Genomic DNA, 26686 nt, shown 5'->3' on the forward strand with positions numbered 1-26686 from the left:
TCTATCTAGATAAATTAGGAAAATTCACAATGTCTCTAGGCATTTCTACATATCTCATGGATTGAAGACTCCTTTTAAGAACTTTTGATCCAAGAGTGTATGGTGTATTTGTTTTCTAGAGCTGTGATTAGAAAGTACTTCTCAGCTTTGTTTGATTTTACCTACCTCAACCAGGCATGAACAACTACCAGTGCACTGCATATAGAGCAAAAATGACTCCAAAAATGTACATTGTCTAAAGAATATTGAAAAATCAATGAACTGTCTTAGCTTACTTAGAAGAACATGAGGAAAGAGTGACTTACAAGAACATTGTTGAGAGAATGACGGTGGCATCTCTGAAAAGTCCTGGCAGGGCTTGGCTGCTTCACGCAGTTCTACCTCCAGCAAATATTTCACTTCTTATATAGGCCATGGAACTATCCCCAAGGCCACACACTGCTAGGAGGCAAAAAATAACATCATGAAGAAAGGTGAGGATCATACGACTCTTCAACCTCAGACTGTGCTAATAATCTCATGACCATGATGATTCAAGAGGTCAATATGTCCTTTTTAGCTTATTTCAAGACTATAACTAGGGCCCAAATTAAGTTGCAACTCACAATGTACATCTCTGCTCAATAAAAGCTGCCATGAATCCCATGCTCTAGCAAAACGTCTATGCCCCAGACTTAAATTTCTTCAGAGTCTTGATTAGGGTGACATACTTGTTTCACTTTTTCTGAACACTGTAACACAACACCATAGGAACACACCTGAATTCTAATCAGTTTATCATTTATAATTTTTTGCCAGGATCCAGGGACTATAAAAAAGTTTGTTGTTTCTACATTTGTTTCCACAGGTACAGTAGATCAGTAATGTAAGGATCAAATCCTGAGGTGTAGATGATTCTTTAATTTTTCCTGTAGCCAATGTACTTTTACTTCACAAAGCATCATACAAAGCCTTCATGTTATAGCTTAGAATATCCTAATCACAGATTTTTCAGGCATGCTTAAAAATACATAAACATAGGTTCTGTCCATGGATCTAATCAGAATGTATTTGGCTGTCCCTATGACAGTTGTACTACAATTTATTGAGTATAAGCATCAGGGTTAGATTGTCAATTACATTGATTTGTTGTAAGCAATCCTCTTTATGATACTTCACAGCAGTAGACAGCTTGAATTCTGTCCATATCATCTGAATGTAAAGCGAGAGTGTAGAATCAGCATTTTAGTAACAATTAGATTTGTCTTTATTATGCAACAATAACATTGATGTACCATTTGTTGATCTGTTAAATTTGATATTGTTTGCATCTAACACAGAGTCAATAGCCTCTACTGCATTGAATAGACACTTTCTCAGAAATCATCAGTGGAGTCTGGTCAGAACAACGGTTTTTGAGTAGAGGAGTAGATGTAAATGATAGACTTCTGTTATATAGAAGCTGCTGCTTTGATGAAGAACAGGCCAGTGAAAATCACAAACTTCATTTGGAGCACTGAGGAAAAGTGCGTAGATTTAGAAATAAGGACACAAGTGTAAATGTGATTTAGAATCTCATATTGAAAAGTATTTTGCCCCTAGATATTGCATAGTAAGTTGCTGGCTAGCCAAAGAAAATATACTAGGGAAACCTTCCAGCCAGAGATCATATTGCAGACCAGAATTAGAAAAATAATGCCTGAGCATAAAACATATATATAAATTAAACTTACATTTTAGAGATCAAGAAAATCTTTGGAGTAGACATTTTTCCTCTATCACTGGACCCTTCCATCATTCTGATTTAACCAACAAAGAAGACTTAACCTCTTGTAGAGGCTACAAGAAGCAAGGATTATTCTAAGGAATGATCCTGTTAAGAAAGAGGTTGTTGCCCATTAACCTATGACTGGAATGAGCTTGAATTCCACCCATATTGCCCATTCCAGGAGTCATTAGACAAGCTCCAAGAAAATAAAGCCAAATCCTCATTGAAAATGGAAGTAGCCTATAGAGAATTAAATGCACTCGCGATTCCCATTCAACCTGCTCTGCTGGTCATTCTTATGGAGAAGGAGCAAGTAAAGAAAACAATAACTCTTTCATTGTTTTAGTCACAAATTGTTAAAATTTTATTAATACCCTTAATCACCAAATTCTAATTTCAACCAGCTTCAACAATAGTAGGTATCCAAATTTACTTCAAAAGATTTTACTGTTAGTAAACCCTCTTTTAACCCTTTTACTCTTACCCGCTAATCCCCACATCATTTAGTATATTGTTCCCTATTATTTCTCTTTTCTCGTAATAGCACCCATGGTTTACTGTCCATTCCTGTGCTTGAAATCTTGCTACTTATCCCATATTATAGTTCGATGAGTTTTAATACACATTTGTGTATATGTAAAAATATTACCTGAAGAGCAAAAGACCCTAAATTTTCAGATGTACATAGGAAAGGTCAAGGGAGGTTAAGGAAGGGAAAGTGATGTAATTCTCTATCTCCATATGAATATTCTGTTAGTTTCTGGAAAATCTTGGGATTATTTTTGTTTACTGACTCCCTTTTTATATAGTTCTTACTTTTATCTATGTTCAGTGTCAACCTTTTATTCTTATAGAGTCTAGTCTTACATAGATTATTATCAATATTGGATTTCTGAATTATTTTTGTACAGTTTGATAAATACATATATAGATTTATTATTCTACATGTACATAACCATCTTCTCCACAGCAAAAATTGGTTGAATAACCTATTTTTTTCCACTATGTATATATATGACCATGCTAAATGTTGGATAATATTGTATCTGTGGATTTCCTTCTGCTTATTCTAGTTCTATCTATCTATCTATCTATCTATCTATCTATCTATCTATCTATCTACCTATCTATCTATTTATTTTTATGTGTTTTTACATGCATATATATCTGTGCACTACGTATATGCCTGATGCCAAAAGAAGGTATTGGATCCCCTAGAAATGGACATGTTACTGGTATATTTGTTAGATGCTGTGTTGGTTCTGGGAATTGAACCCCTAATCCTTAGAAAGGCAGCCAAGGTACTTAACTACTAAACCATCCCCATAGATACTCATTTTAATTTTTTACATTTAATAATCAGTTTGTTTGTTATTTATTTGTGGACACACCAGATGGGGGAAGTCAGAAGAGAGCTTGCTGGGATGAGTTATCTCTTCAAGCCGCATGGTTTCTGGGCAGTAACTCAGGTCATTAGGGTAGGTCACAAGTGCCTTTATCATTAAATCAACTCATTTCCCCTATTTCTCTTTCTGGAACTTCTGTTCTCTTCCTTTTGTGTGTTCCTGTGTGTGTATGTGTGTGTGTGTTTCACTGCCATGCTGGGTTTGTTGTTTTTGTTGGTGTTATTAAAGATCTCTAGAAAAAAAAATGAAATCAGGTATTTTGATTCCTCTATTCTTCTTCTTTCTTCTGCTTAATATTGTTTTGGCTTGTCAGGGACGTTTAGTATTCACTTTAATTTTAGAATAACTTCACAAGCTGTTAAAAGCACACAGTGGAATTTTTTTCCACCATTTGTCCAACATGAGACCTGCCAGTCTTCTGCAGTAGCACAATTATTCTCACCAGATTAATTCAGCCAAGCCATGAGCATGTCATGAGTGTCTTTCCATCTTCTGGTGTGTAATCCATTACTTTAAAATTCTTTTAAAATTTTCAATGTATAAGGATTAAGCATCTTCCCTAGGGCCCTCCTTGTTGTCTAGCTTCTTTAGGGCTATAGATTTTAGTATGTTTATCCTATATAATGTGGCTAATATCCACATATAAGTGACTATATATCATTTGTGTCTTTCTGCTTCTGGGATACCTCACTCAGGATGATTTTTTTTAGTTTCCAACATTTGCCTGCAAATTTCATGATAATTTTGCTTTAAATTACTGAGTAGTATTCCATTGTGTAAATGTACCAAAATTTCTGTTTCCATTTCTTCATTGATGGGCATCTAGGTTGTTTCCAGCTTCTGGCTATTATGAATAAGGCTGCTATAAACATAGTTGAACAAATGTTCTTATTGAATGGTGGGGAATCTTTTGGGTATATGCCTAAGAATGGGTATAGCTGGATCTTGAAGTAGATCTCTAATTTTCTGAGATGCATATACCCTTTGTATAACAAAGTGGTTATACAAAGTTACATTGCAACAAGGAATGGAGAAAAGTTCCCCTTTATCCACATCCTCTCCATCATGCATCATCCCTTGAGTTTTTTATTTTAACCATTCTGATGGTTAAAATAAGGTAAGGTGAAATCTCAGGGTCGTTTTAATTTGTGTTCCCCTGATGACTAAGGACGTTGAGCATTTCTTTAAGTGTTTCTCTGCCATTCGATATTCCTCTATTGAGAATTCTCTGCTTAGCTCTGTACCCATTTTTTAATTGGATTATTTGATTTGTTGTTGTTTAACTTAACAGCCCAGATGCCCTTCAACTGAGGAATAGATACAGAAATTGTGGTACATCTACACAATGGACTATTACTCAGCAATAAAAAACAATGGAAATAATGAAATTTGCAGGTTAATGGTGTGAACTGGAAAAGATCTTCCTGAGTAAGGTATCCAAGAAACAGAAAGAGAAAGACACACATGGTATATATTCACTCATAAGTGGTTATTAGACATATAATATAGGATAAACATACTAAAATCTGTACACCTAAAGAAGCTAAACAAGAAGGAGGACTCTGGGTAAGATGATCAATCTTCACCCAGAAAGGCAAAGAGGATGGACATCAGAAGAAGAAAAAAGGAACAGGACAGGAGCCTGCCACAGAGTGCCTCTGAAAGGCTCTGCCCTACAAGGTATCAAAGCAGATGCTGAGACTTATGACCAACCTCTGGGCAGAGTGCAGGGAATCTTGTGAAAGAATTGGGGAATAGTAAGACCTGGAGAGGACAGGAGCTCCATAAGGAGAGCAACAGAACCTAAAAATCTGGGCATAGGGGTCTTTTCTGAGACTAATACTCCAACCAAGGACCATTGATGGAGATAACCTAGAACCCCTGCACATATGTAGCCCATGGCAGTTCAGTGTCCAAGTGGGTTCCATAACAGGGACTGTCTCTGACATGAACTGAGTGGCCTGCTCTTTGATCACCTCCTTCTGAGGGGGGTAGCAGCCTTACCAGACCACAGAGAAAGACAATGCAGCCAGTCCTGATGAGACCTGATAGACTAGGATCAAAAGGAAGGGGAAGAAGACCTCCCTTATCAGTGGACTGGGAGAGGGGCATAGGTGGAGAAGGGGGAGAGATGGTGAGATTGGGAAGGGAGGAGGGAGCTACAGGGGCAATACAAAGTGAATAAATTATAAGTAATAAAAATTGAAAAAATATAGATGGCAGCTTTACCAGGCCACAGAGGAAGACAATGCAGCCAGTCCTGATGAAACTTGATAGGAGAGGAAAGGGAGGAGGACCTCCCCTAGAGGTGGAATTGGGGAGTAGCATGGGAGGAGATGACAGAGGGAGGGTGGAATTGGGAAGGGACTAGGGAGGTGGTTACAGCTGGAATAAAAAATAAATTAACTGTAATTAATTTTAAAAAGTAAATACATTTTAATAAAAGAAAAAATGTAGATGATAGTCATTAAAAGTTTTAACTAGCAGTACATCACTTTTTTTTTCATACAAAATATTCTGATCATGGTTTTCTATATCTCAATTCCCTCCAAATCCTCCCAGTTCCCTTTATTTTGTTTTCTTTTTAAAAAACAATCAAAATGAAAGAGAAAAGGAAATAGAGAAAATACACTAAAAGCACACTTACAAAGACATGTACAAAAGCGAAATCCATAAAACCAAAAAATCAGAATCTAAAACATAGAAGACTAAAGATTAGCAAGGGTAAAAAAAAAAAAAAAAAAAAAAAAAAAAAAAAAAAAAAAAAAAAAAAAGGCCAAACAAAGCAACATAAGACAAAATGTCTACAAAATGTCTTATTGAGCTAGTTTTCATTTGGTCTTTTACTGCTAGAGACAGAGTTTATTTATCCTTAAGTGTGGTTAATACACCAGTGAGACTCCACTAGAGAAAACTACTTTTTATTTTGCAAATGGATGTCAATTGAAGATAATTTCTTATTTATGAAGGAATCTCATGTCTGCTTCCTCCCTTTCTGTGCTGGGAGCATATCTGGTTTGAATGAATAAGAGCCCTTTGCATCCTGCAACAGTCTTCATGTGACTTGATGCATGCGTCAGTCCTGATGACTCAGGAAGACTCTGCTTCCTTTGTGTCATCCATCCCCTCCAGCTCTTACAGTCTTTCTGCCTTCTCTTCTCACAGCTCCATGACACCTGATGGGGTTTTTCATAGTATTCCCAAACTCTCCCATGTTCTGTATATGTTTCTATTATGTCTTCCATCTCTGACCTCTGACATGGCTAATTTTTTTTTCTTCATTGAACAGTTGGGACAACACTGAGATTAATGCAGTAATTTGGATGCTTTCGCTCCATTCTTTAACACCTAAATCTGAAATCCCTGAAAGAAAAGTTCCATGAACTTCTCATTTGCTCTGCATAATGATCACGATGTATAAATTCACATTTTATCAGATGTGTCAATTTTATTCATTGTTTCCTTTTGTTTTGATATCATCCTGTTGTTATTGTTGCAGAATAAGAGACATTTTTCCAAACATTCTCTTAGATTGAGAAGTATAAAAGAAAAATATACTCATTCTCATTAGAGAGTAAGTCACTATTTGTTCTGAAACATCTTTTCCTATACCATTTTTGAGATTAAAAAGAATTTAGTTTGCAGTCATGTAAAATATCATTTTAGAAGCTGATGCTTAAAATTACTTATTTAATTTATTTTTGTTTGATCAGTTGATGAGAAAAAGACATACAGACACAATCAGCAGAGGCTTCTGAAAAGTATGAGTTAGTTCACTTTATTTACTCTGACAAAATACTTGAGGAAATCACCTTAAAGGGAGAAAAATTTTGTTTTGGAGAATAGTGTTTAAGCTTTCAACATAGTCACTTTTTAATTCTATTCTCACTTAGGTAATTGGTACAACAATATATTATAGTAGTTATATTAGGTCTAAGAGGGTGTTCACTAAATATTTGTAGCCAGAAAGGGGAGAAAGGAGAGAGAGAGAGAGAGAGAGAGAGAGAGAGAGAGAAGCAGAGATAGAGACAAAGAAAAGACAGAGAGAGTATTTGACTACTTTTTACTAAGCTTCATCTCCTAAATTTCCACGAAATTACTATAGTGCTACAGACTTCAGAACAAGGATTCAAAACATGAACTTTTAGAAACAGTACAGATCAAAACTGTGAAATAAAAACAAATATATTGCCCTACAACAGCAAACACGAAAATACAAATCAAAATAAATCTGAGATTCCATCTTACACCCATTAGAATGACTAAGATAAAAAACTCAAGTCACAGCACATGCTGGCAAGGCTGTGAAGAAAGGGGACCCCACCTCCATTGCCACTGGGACTGAAAACTTGTACAACCACATTGGAAATTAATCTGGCACTTTCTCAAAAAAACTAGGAATAGCACTACCTCAAGACCTAGCTATACCACTCCTGGACATACTTGAAAGATGTTCAACCATACAAGGTTCAACTATTTTCGAAGTAGCTTTATTTGTAATAGCCAGAATCTGGAAACAACCTATATGTCTCTCAACCAAAGAACCAATACAAAAATTGTGGTACATTTACACATGGAATACTCAGAATTTAAAAAAAAAAATAAAAGGAAATCATAAAATTTGCAGACAAATGGATGGAACTAGAAAAGATAATCCTGAGTTTGGTAACCGAGAACCAGGAAGACATATGTGTCATATACTTATAATCAAATAATAGCTGTATAATATAGGATAAAAATACTAAAGACTACAATCCTAAAGAAGCTAAACTGTAAGGAGAGCCTTAGGAAGGATGCTTAATTTTTATTCAGAAGGCAAACAGGATAGACACCGAAAGTGGTGAAAGAGAAAGAACAGGATGGGAGCCTACCACATATGTCCTCATAGATCCCCAGCAGGGGATCGACAGAGAGCAGGGGGTATTTTGGAAGAAGGGGAAGAAGGGGATATAAGGACATGATGGGGACAGAAGCTCCGCAAGAGAACCCACAAATCAAGAAATTCTGCTCCCAGGAGACCCCAAAGAGACTAATGCACCAACCAAGGACCATTCATTGAGAGGACCTAGACCTAGTGCTCAGATGTAGACCATAGGCAGCTCAGTCTCCATGTGAGTTCCCTAGTAAGGGGAGTGAGGGCTGTCTCTGATATGAACTCAGTTGCCTGCTCTTTGGTCACTCTCCCCTGGCTATGTGACCTTCCCAGGCCACAGAGGAAGAGGATGCAAGAAATCCAGATGAGACTTGATAGACTAGGGTCAGATAGTGTGGAGGAGGACTCTGCCTTTCAGTGGACTAGGGAAGGAAGGTGGGGGGAAAGAAAGGGGGAAGGATAGGACCAGTAGGAAATGAGGGAGGGTAGGACCAGGAGGAGATGAGGGAAAGGGCTACATTTAGGATATAAAGTGAATAAATTAAAAAAAAAATAAAATATAAAAAAATCCCAAGAGTTAAAATGGGCCAGATAGGTATTATTCAAATTTACTGATGGAGACAAGTGACTTATTAGCTTTTTGTTGCTGAGTACAATAATTTTTGCTCTATAATAGTTCACACTTAGTCATTTCATTTGGCTCTACTTCCTGGGAAACACTTGGGTGTGTTATCTTCTTCATAGTGAATAATTCCTATAGTATCCTATATAGAGGTAGACTATTAATCATAAATTCATTTCATTTGCTTTTATGAAGGAAAGCCTCTATTTATCCTTCAAGTTTAATACACAGTTTTACTGGATATAATATTATGTGTTGACAATTATGGTCTTTCAAGGCTTGGGCTGCATCTTTCCAATCCTTAAAATCTCTAAATGATTCTATCAAATAATCCAATGTTCTTCTATTTGACCTCTCTTTAGAAATAAGTTGATGTCTCTTGAAGCATTCAATAGCTTTTTTATTGTGTTTATTTTCTTTTTATTATTTCTCTTTTATTATTATTATTAACATTCTTTTTTATTTTTTATTTTTTTAAATTAGTAACAGTTTATTAACTTTGTAGCCCTTCTGTATCCCACTCCCTCATTCCCTCCCAATCCCACCCTCCCTCCCTCATCTCCTCCCTGACCCTTTCCAAGTCCATTGATAGGGGAGGACCTCTATTGATAGAAAGGGGAGGAAGGTCAAAGAGGCAGCCATTGAGTTCATGTCAGAAAAAGTCCCTGTTCCCCTTACATGGTCCTTGGTTGGAGAAAAAGTTTCATAAAAGACCCCTGTGCTCAGATATATTTGGTCCTTGTGGAGCTCCTGTCCTATCCAAGTCATATTAACTCCCCCTTCTTTCATATGATTCCCTGCACTCTGCCAAAGGTTTGGTTATGAGTCTTAGTATCCACTTTGATACACTGCTAGGTAGAGTCTTTCAGAGGCCCTCTGTGGTAGGCTCCTGTCCTGTTACTTGTTTTCTCCTACATCCAATGTCCATCCCATTTGTCTTTCTAAGTAAGGATTGATCCTCTTAGCCCGAATCTTCTTTAGATCTATAGATTTTAGTATGTTTATCCTATATTATATGTCTACATAAGTGAGGATATACCATGTGTGACTTTCTACTTTTGGGATACCTCACTCAGGATGATCGTTTCTAGGTCCCACCATTTGCCTGCAAATTTCGTGTTTTCCTTGTTTTTAATTGCAGAGTGGTATTCCATTGTGTAAAAGTACCACAATTTCTGTATCCATTCCTCAACTAAAGGACATCTGGGTTGTTTCCAAGTTCTGGCTATTACAAATAAAGGTGCTACAAACATGGTTGAGAAAATGTCCTTGTTGTGTACTTTTGGATATATGCTCAGGAGTGGTATAGCTGGGTCTTGAGGTAGCACTATTCCTAACTGTCTGAGAAAGCACCAGATTGATTTCCATAGTGGTTGTACAAGTTTACATTCCCGCCAACAATAGAGGAGGGTTCCCCTTTCTCCACAACCTCTCCAGCATGTGTTGTCACATGATCTTAGCCATTCTGATAAGTGTAAGTTGAAATTTCAGGGTCGTTTTGATTTGCATCTCTCTGATGGTTAAGGACATTGATCATTTCTTTAAGTGTTTGTCTGCCATTCTGTATTCCTCTACTGAGAATTCTGTTTTGCTCTATTCCCCATTTTTTAATCAGAACACTTGATTTGTTGCTTTTTAACTTCTTTAGTTCTTTATATATTCTGGATATCAGCCCTCTGTCAGATATAGGGTTGGTGAAGATCCTTTCCCAATCTGTAGGCTGTCATTTTGTTCTGGCAACAGTATCTTTTGCTTTACAGAAGCTTTCCAGTTTCATGAGGCTCCATTTATTGGTTGTTGATCTTAGAGCCTGTGCTGTTGGTATTCTGTTCAGGAGGTTGTCTCCTGTGCCAATGAGTTCTAGGCTGTTCCCCAGTTTTTCTTCTAACCAATTTAGTGTCTTTGGTTTTATGTTGAGGTCGTTGATCCACTTGGATTTTAGTTTTGTGCAGAGTAATAAATATGAATCTATTTTCATTTTTCTGCATGTAGACATCCAGTTGGATCAGCACCATTTGTTGAAGATGCTGTCTTTTTTCCATTGAATAGTTTTGGCTTCTTTGCAAAAATCAAGTAGCCATAGGTGTGTGGATTTATTTCTGCATCTTCTATTTGGTTCCATTGATCCACTATTCTGTTTCTATGCCAATACCATGCTGTTTTTATTGCTATTGATCTGTAGTACAGCTTGAAATCAGGAATGGAAGTGCCTGCAGATGATCTGTTGTTGTACAGGATCATTTGGGGAATCCTGGTTTATTTTGTTTCTCCATATGAAGTTGATAATTTTTCTCTCAAGGTCTATAAAGAATTGTGTTGGTTTTTTGTAGGGAAATGCATTAAATTTGTAGACAGCTTTTGGCAAAATGGCCATTTTCACTTTGTTAATCCTACCGATCCATGAGCTTGGAAGATCTTTCCATCTTCTGATATCTTCTTCAATTTCTTTCTTCAGAGACTTGAAGTTTTTCTCAGACAGGTCTTTCACTTGCATGGTTAGAGTCACACCAAGGTACTTTACGTTATTAGTGGCTATTGTGAAGGGTATTGTTTCCCTAATTTCTTTCTTGGCCCTTTTGTCTTTGGTATACAAGAGGGCTTCTGATTTTTTTTTTTTTTTTGAGTTAATTTTGTATCTAGCCACTTTGCTGAAGTTGTTTATCAGCTGAAGAAGTTCTCTGGTTTAATTTTTTGGGTAGTTCATGTATACTATCAAATCATCTGCGAAAAGTTAAACTTTGACCTCTTTCATTCCAGTTTGTATTCCCTTGATCTCCTTTAGTTGTCTTATTTCTCTAGCTAGGACTTCAAGTACTAAATTGAAGACATATGGAGAGAATGGGCAGCCTTGCCTTGCCCCTAATTTCAGTGGGATTGGTTGAGTTTCTCTCCATTGGGTTTGATGTTGGCTATAGGCTTGCTGTAAATTGCCTTTATAATGTTTAGGGCTGTGCCTTGTATCCCTATTCTCTCCAAGACTTTACACATGAATGGATGTTGGATTTTGTCAAATTCTTTTTCAGCATCGAAAGAGATGATCATGTTTTTTTTTTTCTTTCAGTTTGTTTATATGATGGATTACATTGATGGATTTCTGTATATTGAAACACCCTTGCATGCCTGGGATGAAGCCTACTTGGTCATGGTCAATGATATCTATGATGTGTTCTTGGATTCGGTTTGCCAGTATTTTATTGAGTATTTTTGCATCAATGTTCATAAGAGAGATAGGTCTGAAGTTCTTTTGTTGTTGTTGTTGTTGTTGTTGTTGGGTCTTTGTGTGGTTTCAGTATCAGGGTGACTGTGGCTTCATAGAATGAGTTTGGTAATGTTCCTTCTGTTTCTATTTTGTGGAATAGTTTAAGGAATATTGGTTTTACCACTTATTTGAAGGTCTGGTAGAATTCTGCACTGAAACCATCTAGCCCAGGGCTTTTTTTGGAGGGGAGACTGTTGATGACTGCTTCAATTTCCTTGGGGGATATAGGGCTATTCATTCTTTTTACCCAATTCTTTTTTACTTATTACAAGTTGTTTACTTTGTATTTCAGCTGTACCCCCCTCCCTCGTCCCCTTCCAATCCTGTCCTCCCTCCCTTTTCTCCTCCCATGGCCCTTCCTCAGTCCACTGAAAGAAGAGGTCCTCCTCCCCTTCCATCTGACCCTAGCCTATCAGGTCTCATCACCACTGGCTGCACTGTCTTCCTCTGTAGCCTGGTAAGGCTCCCCCCCTCTCCCCCACACACACTCAGAGGGAGCTGATCAAAGAGCCAGCCAAACCCTTAGCCAAACTAAAAGGCAGGGAGACCCTGTCCAAATCAACAAAATCAGAAATGAAAAGGCGGATATAACAACAGACAGTGAGGAAATCCAAACAATCATTAGGTTTTACTTCAAAAGCCTATATGCTACAAAATTTGAAAATCTCAATGAAAAGGACAATTTTCTTGATCGATTCCACTTATCAAAGCTAAATCAAGACCAGGTAAATAAATTAAATAGTTCTATATCCTCTAAGGAAATAGACACTGTCATCCAAAGTCTCCCATACAAAAAAAAAAAAAAAAAAAAAAAAAAAAAAAAACAACAAGCCCAGGGGCAGATGGTTTCTGCACGGAATTCTACCAAACCTTCAAAAAAGAGATAAGCAATACTCTTCAAATTATTCCACAAAATGTGTTTTATTTTATATTGCATAAAATATAAAACATAGCTACAAAATGTTTTGAGAAATGTTTACTTATTATGTTACTGAAGATGTAATTTTTCTTTTGTCACCAAAATTTAGAGGTTCAGTGAACTCTCACATGTTCTGTTTATGTTTTTATCTTGTCTTACATCTCTGACTTGAATCAATTTTTTTTTCTTAACTGAGCGGTTGCTAGTACACTGATATTAGTACAGCAATTTCTATGTTTTTATATCTTTCTTTACAACTTAATCTAAAACCTCTGCCATGAAAGTTCTGTTAACTTCTTGTTTACTCTACAGATTGCCCGTGATGAATAATTTCCTATTTTTCAGATAAATCCATTCCCACCGTGTTTCCTTTGTCTTGACATCACTGTTACTATTATTGCAGGAACAGAAACATTTTTTCAAATGTTCCCTTACACTGAAATGTATATGGGAACGTTTACTCGCTCTAAATAGAGATGAAGGTGTTTTGTATGGTTTTGTGTGTTTGAAGTATCTTTTCTAACCATATTTTGTGGAATCTTTACAACATCTGTGCTTTAATAAAACCTCATGAAAACTTCAGGTTCATATATATGTCACTATTGAACTGAGGCCTTTGACTGTTAGAACCAGGATCCAGAAGGGGGTGAAAGTGACAGTGTCACCCACTTGGGAAACAGACTTCAAAGAACAGCAGTGAGGCACAGCTCTATCTTTACTGCACAGCAGCAAGCTTCTCAATACAGTGTTGTACCAATGGGCAAACAACACAATCTCTGCATAGCCAACTCAACTATACCACTGTTACTATGGGGAGGTGTCAGGCCTGCCAGCACCCAAGGAAACTTTCATGGTGATGGGAGAGACAGTCACCAAGCCATTCTGGGCCCATTATTAGGTTCCGCTAGTTTGCTAGGATCCTATATTTTGTGTCATGAGGTGTGCCAGCACACATGGCCACTTGTACTATAGAGAGGTATGGAAGCCTCTCTCACTGTCTGCTGGGCCCCACCTGGGTCAGCAGCACCCACATTTGACCACCACGCTTGCATTATTTACCAGAAGCCGGAAATTAATTCTTCTTATGGACATTTTAAAAATTACGTTTTATAAAATTTAATTGTCATCTATTCCAAACAATCCTACCCTGTTACCATCTTCTGTGTCAGAAATATTCATAAGAGTGTTAAATGTCAAGCACAGTAGAGATTGACAATGAATAGCATAGATATAAGGTGCCTATGGGTCATGTCATACTCTTCTGCTTTTTGAATGAAAGAATGACATATAATAGAAAAACTAGTATTTTGAATGAAATCAAGAGCTAGTGGAATAGTTGATGAGTTTATAACATTGCATTCTGTTATGTTTTGAAAAAAGAGGGACTATCGAAGTGAGAAGCAAAAGAAGATTAAATACATCATACTGGCTTTAAGAAAAGCTATTAGTATTTCTTTGTTTCTCTGACATTCGATATTCTTCTATCAAGAATTCTCTGTTTAACTCTGTTCCCCATTTTTTAATTGGATTACTTGTATTATTGCTTTTCAGCTTCTTTAGTTCTTTTTATATACTGTATATTAGCCTTCTGTCAGATAAAGGGTTCGTGAAGATTTTTTCCCAATCTGTAGACATTTGTTTTGTTTTGATGACGGCGTCCTTTGCTTTACAGAAGCGCTCAGTTTCATGAGGTCCTGTTTATTGATTGTTGCTCTTAGAGCCTGTGCTGTTGGTGTTCTGTTCAGGAAGTTGTCTCCTGTGCCAATGAGTTCTAGGCTGTTCCCCACTTTTTCTTCTAACCTATTTAGAGTATCTGGTTTTATGTTGAGGTCTTTGATCCGCTGGGACTTTAGTTTAGTGCAGGGTGATAAATATGGATCTATTTTCATTTTTCTGCATGTAGACATCCAGTTGGACCAGCATCATTTATTGAAGATGCTGTGTTTTTTCCATTGAACGGTTTTTGGCTTCATTGTCAAAAATCGAGTATTCATAGGTGTGTGGATTTATTTCTGGGTCTTCTATTCAGTTTCATTGATCAACCTCATAGCCATTAAAGAAATGCAAATCAAAATGACCCTGAGATTTCACCTTTCACCCATCAGAATGGCCAAGATCAAAAACTCAAATGACAACACATGCTGGAGAGGTTGTGAAGAAAGGGGGATCCTCCTCCACTGCTGGTGGGAATGTAAACGGGAACAACTACTTTGGAAGTCAATCTGCCACTTTCTCAGATAATTAGGAATATTGCTTCCTCAAGACCCAGCTATACCGCTGCTAGGTATATACCCGAAATTTGCTCAAGTACACAAGGACATTTGCTCAACCATGTTTGCAGCAGCTTTATTTGTAATAGCCAGAATTTGGAAACAAACCAAATGTCATCAACGGAGTAATGGATACAGAAATTGTGGTATTTTTACACAATGGAATACTACTCAGCAATCAAAAATGAGGAAATCATGAAATTTGCAGGCAAATGGTGGGATCTAGAAAAGATCATTCTGAGTGAAGTATCCCAGAAGGAGAAAGACAAACATAGTATGTACTCACTTATGTAGACCTACAAGATATGATAAATATAATGAAATCTATACACCTAAAGAAGATAAACAAGAAAGCGCCACATGGGGTAAGATGATCAATCCTCACATGGAAAGAAAAATGGGATGTGCATTGGACGTATGACAGGAGTCTACTGCAGAAGGCATCTGAAAGACTCTACCTAGCAGTGTTTCAAAGCAGATACTAAAACTCATAACCAAACCTTCGGCAGAGTGCAGGGAATCATATGAAAGAAGGGGAGTTAGTATGACGTGGAAAGAACAGGAGCTCCAGAAGGACCAAATGTATCTGGGCACAGGAGTCTTTTCTGAGGCTGACACTCCACCAAGGACCATGTATGGATATAAACTAGAACCTCTGCTCAGATGTAGCCAGTGGTAGCTCAGTAACCAATTGGTTTCCCATAGTAAGGGGAACAAGGACTATTTCTGACAGGAACGCAATGGCAGGCTCTTTGACCTCCCCACCCCTCAAGGGAGGAGCAGTCCTGCTAGGCCACAGAGGAGGACTTTGCAGCCAGTCCTGAAGATACCTGATAAAACAGGGTCAGATGAAAGGGAGGAGGTCTCCCCCAATCAGTGGATTTGGAAAGGGGCAGGGTGGAGATGAGGGAGGGATGGTGGGATTGGGAGGGAATAAGGGAGCAAGATACAGCTGGGATACCGAGTTAATAAAACGTAACTAATAATAAAAAATAAATTTAATTAAATTAAAAAAAACAAAAAAGAGAGACGCTATTAGTTTGGTTAAATAATAAGCATCAAAATTTGTAATATAGTAGAATTTTTTTCTTGAATTGTCACATGGAGAATGCTCTGAGTTGTTTTTTTTTTTTTTCTTTAAAGCTTTAATAATTCAGTGAGTGGAATTTTAATTCCAATTTTAATAAACATTCAAGACAGCAAAAAGGAGAGAAATGACGTGGGATAGTAGAAAAGGTCATAAAATTTGTTATTAGGTTCTAAAATTTAAGGTAGTTTTAGCTAATTTATGAAGTTTGATATCCTAACAGAATGATAGCCTTTCTATTATGTCTTTCACTGGTTTTCTATTCTTTCATTTTCTTTTTAGCAATCCAGCTGTTTGTTTTGCTGTTGTTTTTGTTGATGTTTTTCATCCTAATCATTTCTTCACATGTCTGTCAAAATGTTGTGTCTCTTTGTCTGAGAATCCTAGAAAATCCCAGACACTAGTAGCATATATAGCCTGGCAATTGAGCCCCTTTTAAGGGGATCTTATGGTTGAAAGCTCATAAAAACCTAGGTTCAGGTTTCTTAGAGACAGTTAACAAGCTGAGTTCCCATCCACCAAGCACTGCTTGCCAAACAGCATAAATAGAACATTAGGGATTTTAACTTTATATAAAGGGTGTATTGATATCATTTACCTCTCAACAAATGTCTGTGTGACCTACTCTAAGGTGAGTGGTTCTCCATAAAATTAGTCACGGATTTCAAAAGGAAAGAAAAATAACAACTCAATGTCAGGTGAAATTATGCTAAAAAATTGTGTTTTCTGGTCTAGTCTGGATTCATGTGAACAGAGGGGAAGAGAGAACTGGAGGCAACCCCATCGAGAGATAAGCAGTGAAGCCGCACTGTCCCCGCAATCTACTGGTGCAGAAGTCCTCTTGCAGATGGTTCTGTGTCAGCCGGCATAACGCACACTTTGACTAATTTCAACCGTCACGTTCCTTACAAATGAGGGGATCAATCTAATGAGGAGATCGACACCTCAGGTTGTAGAGGATGAAAAAAATGGCAGAGCTGTGGGGTAGATTGAAAAATCTAGTTAGAGGATGCAGGTTAATAAAAATATTGTAACCTGAAGTGCTCTCTGCTAGGTGTATTGGGTAAACACTCATATGCCCTAGGAAAGAGTAACCTGCCACCATATAAGGGAGTGTTGAAAGACCTTTCATTTTTTAATTGTCCTTCTCATTCTGAATAGTCAAAGGAATAGATATGAAGAAGTAAATACTATAGTATTGCAGAAACTAACCATCTCCATGTCTGCCTCTTCTGATGTGTGATGTGAGCCAAAATAGAACAACAGTAAATGTATTAAATAATTTATATGAGACACATTGAAACTAGAACAAAGATTGATAGACAAAGAGAAAAGAGAACATATTTTCTGTTATTTCACTGGTTTAAAGAAATGCCTTGCATTTAAAAGATATACCAACATGCCAGTATTTTAAGTAGCTTTGCTGTACTTTTAATTATGATCTCTTGCTTTGATTTTAATAACTTGATCAACATTACTTTATTATAGCTCTAAGATATAAGATATAAATTGCCTAATTTTCCAATCAAACATCTCTTATTTGTGATAGGAGGCTTTCAGCATTATTGTTACATTTAGTGCTAAATGAAAAATAAAAGATGACAAATTTCCTTTTTACACTTTGAGTAAACCTACTTCCTATTTCTTTAAAGAGACTCCCTATAGGCATGTATGTCCTCAAATGTATAAAATTAGAAACAGTCATCAAAAGAGTAGATCGTAGGGTTCATTTCCAAACCCTGAAGATGACTATGTGCTATCACCAACAATTACACACAACAGGTATTTGAGATCAAGGCCAGCCTTATGTGTCAATCCTCAAACAGAAGGGCAATTTAAATAAAGCAACAGGCAAGTGTCTTCATCAGCTTCCTGCAAGGATTTCAGAGCTGACCACTCAGCATAGCCCTCATTTTCAATTCCAGGATGAATCTAATGATCAAAATGATAGTCATTCATTTACTAGTTATACCATATTGTTTGTTTATCCTTTTCCCTTTAAATATTCAACTATATTTAGAAAAACATTAAGAATGTAAAATCACTTGGACACTTAACTGCTATCAGCTACGTCTGTGCAGGGGTTCTAGGTTATCACCATGCAAGGTCCTTGGTTGGAGTATCAGTCTCAGAAAAGACCCCTGTGCCCAGATTTGATGGTTCTGTTGCAATCCCTGTGGAGCTCCTGTCCCCTCCAGGTCTTTCTATCTCCCCCTTTTTTCATAAGATTCCATACATTCTGCCCAAAGTTTGGCTATGAGTCTCAGCATCTGCTTCCATACCCTGCTGGGTAGTCTTTCTCAGGTTCTTTGTGGTAGGCTCCTGTCATGTTCCCTATGCACCCAGTCCTGATAAGACCTCATAGGCTAGGGTCAGATAGAACGGGAGGAGGTCTTCCTCTATCAGTGGTCTAGGGAAGGGGCTTAAGGGAAGAAAAGGGAGGGACAGGGGATTGGGAGGTGATGAGAGAGGGGTCACAGCCGGGATACAAGTTGAAATAATTGTATTAATAATAATAATAACAAATTCAAAAAATTACCTTTCTTTAAAGTTTGAGTTTAATGCCATAGTTTATGTGTATCTGTATATATTAATCTTTTGCTGTCTCATAGTCCAAATTGATCTTTTTAATCTAGGTATTATAGAATTATGCTTTTTTTCCTGCTCTCAATGAATATATGCACACATGGAATTCACACTTAATCATGAATTTTGACAAGAATTGTATCAGCTCTGACAAAAATAGGCGACATTCAGAAAATACTAAGACAGTAAAAACATTAAAAAACACAAATGGTTAATTATTGCATATTATTTTATATATAATCCTTTACATATCATATTTAATTAATTATGTTATTAAAATACATATTATTTAAAAATTATTAATCAGCTAATGTATAAAACTTTAATGGATTACCAGGAATGTTAAGAGAATTTGAAAGAGTGTCAGTCATGAACAGAGAATGAGAAACTCATAACTAAAAAGACAGCATGAACAGGTATTTATGGCAAAGGCAGGAAACATTCTATTGATGTGCATTCTATGACTGAAGCCTTACCTGTTATGGTCTTTCACACTGACTAACCTTGAACACATAGCATGCAGTGATAGGGAAGAGGAAGCCTACATTTTCAGTTGCTTGCCAGCCAGCCCGTCTCCCAGAATGAACCCCAACACTAGAGAGCTTTAAGCCAGGGCTCATTCTTAGTATTGAATGTTGTTGAGAGGAATTAGTTCCCCTCCATGACATAGTTTTCATTCAGTGTCCTTCTGTTTCCTACACTCAACTAACTACAGTACAATTTTCCTTTACTGAATTCCTACAGTGTGGTTAGTGAAATATGTCTCCTGAGATGAGCTCCTCATAAGTAAAACCAGAAAATCATGTTTCTTCCTCCACCACAATTCTTTGCATCTTTATATCTCTTGTAAATATGTAAACAAAACTTTAAAAGCCTGTGTATTTAGAGAAAAGCAAGAAATCACAGTAAGCTCTGCTAATTATATTCCCTGAAGCTTTCCCATTCTTTCTTTGTTTTGTTTGCTGTTGTTTTCTTAAAATGGTAGTGGAGTCTTTTACCTGTGGGGATGTATAATTTGGAATTTGGTTAATGGGATATTCTTATTTAGATCGTAACAAAGTCATTAGCATGAAGTCTCTGTGGGAAAGGGTGATGAAAATAAATGAGGTACTCACAAATTTAAAAATGTTAATTAATTAATAACCATAAAAAGAAACAATCCAGCATCATAGTCTGGTGTTCCCAATTCCAGATTATTACCCTGATTAGTCATTCTTTGTTCAGCATTCGATAAAATTTCATCAATCTAAAAAAGAAAGAAAGATAGAAAAAAAGATAGAATTTTTTCAAAGAGAAGTCACTGACAACCTGAGACAGAAGGAGGTAAGTGAAGGAAAAATTTGTAAATAAAATGTAACATGAAAAAAAAAAGTAACATGAATGCATATTTATTATAACTTCAGAGACACATTTATTAAGTGGCTATTGTAATACTGAAACCATTTCTATTATCGCTTCCTCAACACTAACTTACTTTGATAGGTAACTACAGGTACCTAGAAGACTGAACCTATTAAACTTCGAACCCAGCTTTCCCATTGGATGACTCATCCACCGAAATCTTTAAACAGTGACTCCTATATCTGAGGAGTTTTTGTAAATTTGTAAACCTACTACTTTTTTCTATTCTTGAATTAAAAAAAATAGATCCATTGTATTAATTACTTCTACTAGGCTCCATGCAACGCATTGATCCTCAATTGGTTACAGGCAATGCCAAAAAAACAACAAACAAAAAAAGATGTGTGCAAAACCGATGAGGGAATCAGAATTATTTCCCAGCTGTATCTTTTAGGATTTTTTTTTTTTTTTGTGACAATTGTGCTTTAAAAAAAAAAATCTTTCTGTAGAATTTGAATCAAAACCTATTGTGAGTGTGTATCTGTGTTACTTTACCTCTTGTTTTTATTGGCACAAATTGATATTCTTTTTTAATTTTTTTATTTAACTTTTATTAATTACATTTTATTCATTTTGTATCCCCCCATAACCCCCCCCCTCCTTCCCCCCTGTCCCCACCCCCCCCCCTTTCTGCATGCATGCCCCTCCCCAAGTCCACTGATAGGGGAGGTTCTCCTCTTCTTTCTGATCTTAGTCTATCAGTTCTCATCAGAAGTGGCTGCATTGTCAGGGTTCTAGTTTCTCTCCACGGATAGTCCTTGGTTGGAGTATGAGTCTCTGGGAAGTTCCCTGTGTTCAAATTTTCTTGTTCTGTTGCTCTCCTTGTGGAGTTCCTGTCCTCTCCAGCTCTTACTATTTCCCACTTCTTACATAAAATTCCATTCACTCTGCCAGTCAGTTGGCCATCAGGCTCAGCATCTGCTTTGACAGTCTTTTAATAGTTAAGTAGAAGCAATTTTAAAAAACGATTGAATGCTTTGCAAATGGAATGAAGCTATTCCATTCTTCACATTTCATTTTTCTGAAGCTATATTTTTTTTAAAAAGTGTGATAAATATTTTATTAGATTTGGTATAGTATAGTTACTGACAGGAATGTTTCTTTTGGAAAGAACCTACAGTTAAAGGAGGTACTTACAAATATCTTGAGCATGTCTCTATGGAGCTTACTGATGTTGTAAGTCAGCAAGTCAACATGATCTAAGAGGTCCTTGATCTAACATGGTCCTTCACCATGTCTAACTCCACAGACATTCACAGTCAAAGAGACAACATTCTCACATATAAGCAAATTTGATAGCAGTGTCAAAAGTAGTGCCCCTGCTATATAGAAACAGGATGTTGAGATCTGCTTATCTGAGGTTAGCCATGGCACTTCTTCTTCTTTATCAAGAGGAATTTTTACTGTCAACAGCACCTGCCACTCTATGGTCTGGTACTAAACAGCTGTGGGAGTGAATAGTGTCTTCCACGGTGAGAATATAATTAAAGAAGATACATGTATATACAGTTTGAAAAAAAAAGCAAAAGTATTTCCCACCATTTCAGAGCGATATAAAAAAACAAATACCCTAAATTAACTGTAAATGAGTGGAGTGTTTTGGAATCATTCTTTGTAGATAACTTAATGTCTTGGAAATTTATGATGACTTTTGCTGGTTGCTTTCTCCAAGTTGTTCCATATACAGTGAGTAAAATTTGCATCATAACAAAGTCAACTTACCTGTGTTTGCTTCATTTTCATGCCTAGTAATAAATGCATTATTGTCTATTGCCTAATATTGAGTTTGAAGAGAATCTTACCATGAAAAGCATCCTGTAGGCTGCCTTTATTCACTCACTATAAATAATTCTATGCATTGACATTTTGCTATAAATTTTTATGGGTTTTTCAATAACTCTGGGTAGACTGATCCTATGTAATATCATCAAACTATACTTAAAAGAAAATCCATAAAAGGTTAGGGATTTTCCTTTAAATCACTTCATCAATGAACCCCTAGAAATATTACTTGTATCTGCTTCTCTTGATTTGTAAATCAACTTCCTGTAAATATTCATACAATGATCATCATGGTTTCAACACCAATTTAGCTTTTACTGATGGACAAATACACAAACCTAACATACCAAAATTTTACACACCCAACAAAATGATCAAGAATGTGTGTTTCAAAATCAAATGTCCATTTATCTTTACTGGCACTAGTCTGAAAACACTTCTGTTCCATCAAACTTTAGATCAATCCAGCTGGAAATGTACAAAAGAAATTTAGGGAACTAGTAAGTTTCAAGAAAAACATCTAGATTCAGATGCTCAAAATAAATGAAAAAAAAAAAAAACAACTATGTACTATACAATATGACTATCAACATTTCAAATGCAAAACAGAAATATGATTTTTAGAAAATTTCTAGCATAGAAAGGAAATTTACAAAAATCCATAGCCAACATGCTGCATGCCTCTCGATCACTTTCCCCTAGCGGGGCCTTGGCAGGCCTCAGTGAAAGAGGATGCTGTGTTCTGCTGTGACTTGGGGTGCCAGAGTGGCTTAGTACTCCTTGGGAGCCTTCTCTTCTCTGAGAAGAAGGAGATGGTGGAGTGAGGGGAGGAGGATGTGAGAGTAGAACTGAGAGAAGATAAAGGAGGGGGCTGGGATCAAGCTGTAAAATGATTAAAGAAAGGAGAGAGAGAGAGAGACAGAAATGAATTCAATCCAAGAAAAAAAAACCTATGTGCTTTCTCATACATATAAATTCCTTTTATTTGTCATCTGAAGGACTTGAAGTTGAAGATTAATACACAACAATGAGTGAATTTGGCTTTTCACTTCATAAAGACAAATACGTGAACTAGGCATGTTGGAGCACACTTCTAATCTCAGTATTCAGGAGACAAAGGGAGGTGGACCTCAGTGACTATAAAGTCAACTGGTTTTATGTAGTGAGCTCCAGACCATGTGGTGAGACTCTGTCTAAATATACACATGCTTATAACTGATTCGTTTTATTTAAAAACATTATCAAAAATAAAAACAAATGATAGTCTAATGTTCATATTTTCACGAGTACTTTTCTTTAATTACATTGTCAACAATGTCCAGAGCCACTTCTGTTAGAATTATCTATTATGTACCCATAATTAGCAATATGATTAAGTCCATTATTCCAGTTAAGGAGCTCAGGGAGACATAAAATCCAGAAAATGAGCTGGGTGTGGTGGTGTACACCTATAAACCCAGCATTCAGTGAAAGAGAGACAAGCCTATCAATGTGAGATCAAGGACAGCCTGGTCTACAAATGAAATGGAGTCGAGGACAGCAAAGTTACTTTCTTCCTTCTCAAGTTGTTAGAAATTCAGCCTGCTGATTCTTGTAATCTCATTTCTCTAAAATGAATAAATATAAGCAATTTTTATGGTTTTTATTTTTTATATTAATCTCAGGTAATTATTTACTTTGTATCGAAGCTGTAGCCCCCTCTCTCATTCCCTCCCATCCCCACCCTCCTTCCTTCATCTCCTCCCTGCCCCTTTCCAAGTTCACTAATAGAAAAGGTCCTCCTCCCCTTCCATCTGACCCTAGCTTATCAGGTATCTTCAGGACTGGCTGCAATGTCCTCCTCTGTGGCTTAGCGAGGCTGCTCCCCTAATTTTAAATCTAGAAGATATATCATCCATGTTCTGAAACTCTCCTGGACATTTGAGTTTTGTGTAGACACAACTCTTGTTCCCACCATTAGATGCTGGCAATAATCCTCTTTTCTACCTTAGGTCAATTAAGAAAATTCAAAACACCTTTAGACATATCTACCTGTCTAAGGGGGAAGACAGGTAGTTTAGATTCTCCTTTAAGAACCCTAAAATTTTATTTTTAGATTCTCCTTTAAGAACTGTAATTCAAAAATGTATGCTGTATTAGCTTTTTAGAGCAATGACTGGGGGGCTGGAGTGATGGTTCAGTGGTTAGGAACACTATCTGCTCTTCCAAAAGAACCCAGTTTCAATTCCCAGCACCCACATGACAACTCACAACTGTCTGTAACTCCAATTCCAAGGGATCTGACACCTTCACATTAATGCACATAAAATTAAATAAATTGTTTAAAAAACAGAGCTGAGGGCAATGATTGGAAAGCATTTCTTAGCTCTGTCTGACTTTGTTTGTGTTGGTTAGGCAGGAGCAAATGCTCACTGGCTTAGATAGCACAAAGATGACAATAAAATGTAAAATGTCCAAACAAGTGTGGTAAACGAATGTACTTAGGGAAGGATTACTTGCAAAAGCATGGTTGGAAAACAGCAACATCTGTGTAAATTCTCATCACAGTTTGTCTACTGACCCAGGAATGCTGATTCACACTGCAGTCCTGCCTTCTATATAGTTCACTACACCATTCCTCAGGCCATACCCTTCGTGGGTACTTGGAGGAAGTAAATTCTGGAGTCCCAGGATTTTTCCTTCTTGAGTATTGATAATACTTCATGACGACTAATGAAGCCATATAAGCATTAATTACCTAATTTATGTGCCATGCCTAGGGAGATACTTACATTGTTTATCTGCAATGCTCTCTCTGCTCTCTCTATTCCATGATGTGTGAAGGCGATTTCATGCTGTCAGAAAACAATGATGTCCTACATGGGCATTCTCTTCTTTAAATTATTTTCTGTTCCCATCACATCTTCTGAAATGTTCATGGGATCTTAGATGGGAGGGCATATGTTTTTCTTTTTCTTTTTTTTTTTCTGAACATTGGAACACTGTAAGACTGGGAAATTTAACCTTTGTGAGTTTTAGTAGATATTTGTGACATAATTTAAAGAGTTTGTATCAACTAGGCATGTAACAAGAGTGATATAGAATGCAAATAAAGATGTTTAAGGGGTTTCTTTTAGATGAGTAACTGACATTAACTTAACAAAACATCAAAAGACTTCCAATAGTTCCAAAACATCCATAGTCACATATTATAAGCCAGGTTACAGAAATAAACATAGGCTCTCTTCAAGGAAGTGGACCTAAATCTAATCCAACATGTTTAGCTGCACCTTTAATGGTTGTTGTGTAACTCTTGGTTGAACACATGCATCTGGTTTACTTGGTAATTGCCTTCAGCTGGACTGAGAAGATGCCTTACTGACATCAGGCAGCACTATGGGATCTTTCCTTCTCCTTAGTCCTAATGAGCTTCCTTCTAGTAATGGAAACACAACAAGGGGCATAGCATAGTTTCTTTTTTACATAGTTTCTTAGATTAAATTGAATATTGTGTATGTCATATATATTGTCAATGGTCTGTATTACATTCATGGACACTTAGGCTTTATGGTTGAATAGTTCATAGGAAGCCTGAAAGACATAAGATCTGACTGAAGAATGATTCAATGATTGGAGGAAAAGGTACAGCTATGCTCTGTTACTGATGTGAAAAAAATGTGGTGCTTTGGCAAATGTCCAACCAATGAAAATCAATCCTTGATAATCCCAAATACTCTTGGACCACTAAGCAGCAGTTGATGGACTTAGAGATAAGATGATAAAAATGATGTAACGTTTCCTATATTGGAAAATATCCTGCCACAGATTAATACAGCACATGTTAGTGAAAAACATGTGTTAGGGATACTTTTCTGCTGAAGACATAGTAGTATATTATTAGAAGGACTGAAGAATCTTGCCTTTGAGTATAAAATATAAGCTGAACTTTACTTAGAAGAAAGAAAATAATATAGGTTAAACATTTTCATCCACTGCTTGAAACTTTCAATAGACAATTCTATCAGTGAAAAAACTCATTGGCCACAGAGCAGTCTAAAGGCCTTGAGAAACAGGAAGTGTTCTGAGAAGGAAGCTGGTGTGGCACCAGAGGAAGGGACTTGTTACCTACTGACCCCTGACTAAGTTGAGCATGTGAGTTTGTAAAGTACCTATTCATTAAAAGGTAAGCCAAATAAGGAAGCCAAGTGCCTCATTGAGACTCATACTGTCTTACAGAGGCCTAAATATAGTGACTACCAGTCATTATTCTAGACATTCATATTTAAAAAAAAAAAAACAACAACAACTGAAATGAGCAACATAAGATTCAACTATGTCAGTAATAACTTAGCAGCTCTTAAAAATTCCTTATATGCTAAATGCCAATATCAGCTCACACTTGAGGGTGGGTATGATGAGCATTAAATGACAATGCTTATTCTTTGCAAACATTTTCCATTGAGTCAAGCTACCACCTAATGTCTCACAGATGTGAACTAACAAAACTATCTATAAAATGAATAAGTGTGGAAGACATTAATTAGAACAACACCACACATTTGGGGACTATGGTGCTTCCCAAAAGACAGGTTATGGAAGAGATACAGTTTGCTAGATTGTCTCCTTTTGACTAAGTTAAGATTTATTGTTGATGCTAAGCCAAGAATCAAAGTGATTACAGTAGAACAAGATAATTTTATATAAAATAAAATAAGTTTTCCAAAATTATGATAGTTCCAATGACTTTGAATCTCT

General features: G+C 36.7%; 1 protein-coding gene across 1 annotated transcript in view; it reads right to left on the reverse strand.

Annotated features, from left to right (window-relative positions):
- LOC129685554 (prolactin-7A2-like) overlaps positions 1-21913 on the reverse strand; it is a 36070-nt gene extending 14157 nt beyond the window's left edge. The window contains exons 1-2 of the mRNA XM_055619073.1: positions 21893-21913; positions 19970-20015 (exon numbers count right to left, since the gene is read on the reverse strand). Of these exons, the coding sequence (XP_055475048.1) occupies positions 19970-20015; positions 21893-21913 (67 nt within the window). The remainder of the gene's footprint in view (positions 1-19969; positions 20016-21892) is intronic.
- Positions 21914-26686: the final 4773 nt, after the last annotated feature.

Source organism: Psammomys obesus, unplaced genomic scaffold, assembly GCF_907164565.1.
Source record: "Psammomys obesus unplaced genomic scaffold, mPsaObe1.curated_primary_1811, whole genome shotgun sequence".
Taxonomy (NCBI): domain Eukaryota; kingdom Metazoa; phylum Chordata; class Mammalia; order Rodentia; family Muridae; genus Psammomys; species Psammomys obesus.